Here is a 4351-nt window from a genome sequence, read left to right on the forward strand (position 1 = left end):
GTTTTCTGTATTTGAATTCTTTATTCGGTTAAAATATATTATGCTTTTTTTTATGCTGGAATAGTTTTTCCATTTTAAAACTTGTAGAGCATGAAACGTTTTAAAAGTTTTGTTAATTTTAGATAGTTGTGCAGCATCATTTCAGAACAAAACTAATCTCAGGGCCCTTATGCTAAAAGTGGACAAGTTTAATGAAAAGAGTTAAAGGGTTAGAAATTCCAAAATATATAGTGAAGTATGCATAGAGGTCTTTTCTGATTAGATTAATACCACCCTATGTTCTTCTGGACCCTAAGAATAATTGAACGATACTAGATTCCAGCAAGATTAAAAACCTAGTTGGTCATCCTATTGTTATCCACCTTCATTGCTCTGGTTTGTCTCACAATATATGAATCTGACCTCCAAATAAAAGAGGCTTCTGCGCCTTGCTGAAGAAGGAAACTCCACCAATGTTTGAATAAGACTAAGTTTTCTTTTTCTTCTCTAAGCATGCCATTGTATGCAGAAATATTTTATAGCACAGTGCTGTGCACATATCTTTGTAATGGAAATTATACACTAAACAAATCTCGTTTTTAAATGATTCACATGTTTTTATTGTAAATTGTACATATACATCACAATGTTGTGAAGTGCTACTTGTGTGTGTTTATCCATATTACTAAATATTATTTTCTTTGACAGTGAGACCAACCTAAATTGCAGCTGGCTGAACTTAAAATATTCCGTAGTCTCTTAAACATGGACAATTTGGAGGTGTGTGTGCTTCTCGTTCTCTTGAGCTCCCTAGTCTCACCTTTTAAGTATATCAGGTTGCTTTGAGCTTGCAGTTTGATGCATTTGTAACCTTGTTCAAATTCTCTGACTGAACCAAAGTTGTGCGAGCTCATCCACGTTCTGCATTTATTTCTCGTTTTCAATGTCATTAAGCAGGTATAGTGTAATGTAAAGTGGACCTATGCGTAAATCTGAGTTTGTAAGCTCAGGTTCAGTTTACAATAATCACACGTTTTTCAAGTGATTCCAGTTTATTAGAATTAGAGTACATATTCTGCAGAATATTTGTTTCCAATATAAACTTGGCAAGGCATATTTAGATGTTGCTAAATGTAGTTGGAAGTTCTAAGGCAGCGCAATTCTGCAGTGCAGCTGGAAGAGCACAAAACTTTTATAATTATAACATTTTTATAAGGTAATCTAATTACTTAAAAATCCTAAGTCTTCGTAAAAATACAATGATACAATGACTTTAAATTTCCAGTTATTAAATGTGTGCTTCCTGTCTGAGTAAAGAGATTTAAAACACCTTCAAAGTAAACATCAAGACCAGCCCCTAAATATACAGATCACATAATGCAATACATTTTATCCTGCACTTATTCAGGAATGAACACTTAAGATGAAGAAATTATTGACATACATTTTCATTACTTACTTCTCCCCAAGAGCATCAAAATAAGGAGATCTACATAAAAAAAATGCAATTAATGTAAACAGTACACACAGCATCTTTCACCCCAGTCTGAACAGAAGACTGAATAATCCTAACAATTCCCAAAAAAATCGCATAGTTGGTACAACAGAACAACATTAATGAATTACAACTTCAAAATACTTTAATCTCAGTTAAACTTTGATTGCATTACATTGGTTCCCGTAATTGCAATCTTTCTTCTGGTGCTTTTTTGAGGAGTGCTGGGTTGGAAAGTGACAAATTACAGAGAGAAATTATTGAATTATTAAGACATAGTTACAAACTATCTTGGAGAAACATGAAGGGAGGTCCATGTATTGAAGCTGTTTAGGTGTTAAGGCTTTTTCTTTCACTTTTGTTAGACAGCACAAACTCACTGGTTGATCAAAGGCACTGCATTGAAAGAACCTGGAGATTAGATGTAACATATGACTTAATCACCAGATTTATCACAGGAAGAACTCTGACGTGTTTTTTCCTAGAGTTGACAGTGTGACATCTTTAATTGTAGATAGATGTATAAATTACATTTTCTCCTATTTTGGTTAACGTGCTATCAACATTTACACATGAGTGTAAAATATAATGCGTTCAAGAGTTTAATGCATCAGATTCTTAATACAATCGAAACAATTCACAGTGACAGAGCGGATTGTTGAGCTTATGAGTTTGTTTGCCTCAGTGACAGTTTTGGCAATTGGGATGACAAGGTTGATTGTTGACCCGACATCTACAGCCACCGGATATATCGCCAGTTCCCTGAAAAAAAAAAAAAAAAAAAAAGTTAGTGCATAACTCAAACAACAACAACACATCCTTTCTTTTCATATTGAACTACAGAAGTTTCTGTAGTTTCATTTTCTTTTGTATTGTGCAATGATATTTACTTTTGGTCCCCATCGGGCTTGTTTGGTGACCCAGCAGATTTCCGTCTTGCACATCAGACAACAGATCCAATCGCAGCCATCCTTTTTCTGGACGATGATGTCACACCGTGGGCATTTCATGGCTTCTCCATTCTGCAGCACGTTCTACAGTCACAGTATTTTTTAACACTCAGTTTGCAATAAAGCCCAAACAGAAAGCATAAGACATGTACTAACTGCCACTTTCTAAAGTTTTGTGTCACAATTGTGTTTCTGACACAATTGCGAAATTGTGCAGATTAAGTGAAATTACACACAAAGTGGGGGACTGAATCAATCAGCAAATATTCATCCAACTTAACAAAGATCAATAATTCAAAATGTGAAAAATAATAGTAGAATATTCCACCCCAAAGACTGAACATCTTGCCTCAAAAATTGCAGTATTGCAAACTATCTTGGCGCATTGAATGTGTTGTTTTTAGTCTGTGTGTGTGCAGTCATAATTAGAATTTTTTTAATTTTGAAAACAGACAGAAACATATTTCTCTCTGTTGGCAAGTACTTTTTCAAATCACTTCACATTGAAATAAGATTTCCAAAGCGATTAAAAATAGCTACATAAAAACAACAGCAAAAATAACAGTTACCACACTGAGCTCTAGGCTAGCTTACCTCCAGCATCTGCTTTGTTTTCTGAGCTGCCTCATCGTTCTCTGCTCGGATGCGCAGGTCATCCTGGTAGTCCTTGCAATTCATGTCTTTGTGGATGGCCTAAAACAAAGTTAGCAAAATCAATTATTTATTATACTTTTAATATTACAATGTACAAAAAAAAAGGGATTTTTAATTCCTTTGAGTCAAAATTGCAAACTTACTCGGCAGAGAATGCAATTGGTCTCATCGCAGAGGTCGCAGTGGAACTCGTTGACATCATCCTCATAGATGCACCACCCTCGACAGTTGGGGGTCTGGCAGTGGAAGCTGTGCTCGGAACGACTCTCTGCAATGCTCAAGCGCAGCTCCAAAAACCGCTGGTGCTCCTCCTCTGTGAGCAGCTGACCAAGGAATTGCAGCAGAATTACAGGTTGCATATTTCCCCAGGATAAGGGAAGATCAATTAGAAATTGCACGGTGCAGTAACACGTTTAAAGCTGCGTGTGCTTTGCAACACTGATTACTCCAATTGTGGGTTCTGACTGCAGCAGCAATGTTACTAAATTTAGATTCAATAATTTGTTGAAAAAGTTGAAACAGCCCTCCTTATTTATTATAAATAGTTTACATGACTCATTGGGTTTTCTGCATTTACTGTGTTTTAGCTCACCTCTTTAATCTCTCGATCCAATAACTTGCTCTCGCAATCCGTATCCGCACAAGACACCTCCGCATCCTGGCTGTTTATGACTGTCCCTTTAAGACACTCCCTGAAGGAAGGCAACATGTTCAATTGTTCAATTCAAACATTTTATGTGATTTTAGAAGTCTGTTTTTACCTCTTAAGCTACAAAAAAAAAAAAAAAAAAGTCCTCTCTAACCTGCAGAAGGTGTGTAGACATTCTCTGAGCACAACTCCATCTCCTGGCTCCAGAGTAGAGAAACAGATGGGGCAATCTGTCTCTGTGGTGTTAGTGATCAGGTTCTGGTCATCTGTGGCCAACAGGTGCAAGTAGTTCCGCTCACGTTCCAGCTGCTGAGCCTTCATTACAAGATCACAGAGGAGAAGGTCAACAAAACATGGATTTAGATCAGCAAGTACACATAGTTTATATCAACCATTACTGTCGCAATTTGCTTTATTTAACAAAAGTGAACTGGTTGTCATTCAGACCAGTTAGTCCCTTTAAATCATATAGTGGGTATTGCTTAGACCAGTGTTTTTCAACCTTTTTTGAACCAAGGTACATTGTTTTAATTGAAAAAATCACGAGGCACACCACCAACCAAAAATGTAAACAAAGATAGTCTGTAGCCACCTATATTACATATATAATCATTCTTATCAAAG

The 4351-nt window shown here is 36.3% G+C and overlaps 1 protein-coding gene across 2 annotated transcripts in view; it reads right to left on the minus strand.

The window, feature by feature from the left end:
* Positions 1 to 1012: 1012 nt before the first annotated feature.
* Positions 1013 to 4351, minus strand: part of rbck1 (RanBP-type and C3HC4-type zinc finger containing 1) — a 20278-nt gene continuing 16939 nt past the window's right edge. Inside the window, exons 7-13 of one of the 2 annotated variants that reach the window (XR_001425078.1) lie at positions 3882 to 4042; positions 3671 to 3770; positions 3222 to 3401; positions 3019 to 3117; positions 2365 to 2508; positions 1716 to 2236; positions 1013 to 1674 (exon numbers count right to left, since the gene is read on the minus strand). Coding sequence is in view for 1 of the 2 variants with exons in the window: in XM_015033320.1 (XP_014888806.1) it covers positions 2156 to 2236; positions 2365 to 2508; positions 3019 to 3117; positions 3222 to 3401; positions 3671 to 3770; positions 3882 to 4042 (765 nt within the window). In the remaining variant the exon portion in view is untranslated. Of the gene's footprint in view, positions 2237 to 2364; positions 2509 to 3018; positions 3118 to 3221; positions 3402 to 3670; positions 3771 to 3881; positions 4043 to 4351 lie in introns of both variants that reach the window. The other variant, XM_015033320.1, reaches the window with a different exon arrangement.

This window comes from Poecilia latipinna, unplaced genomic scaffold (genome assembly GCF_001443285.1).
Source record: "Poecilia latipinna isolate Pla-1442-1.1 unplaced genomic scaffold, P_latipinna-1.0 Scaffold264, whole genome shotgun sequence".
NCBI lineage: Eukaryota > Metazoa > Chordata > Actinopteri > Cyprinodontiformes > Poeciliidae > Poecilia > Poecilia latipinna.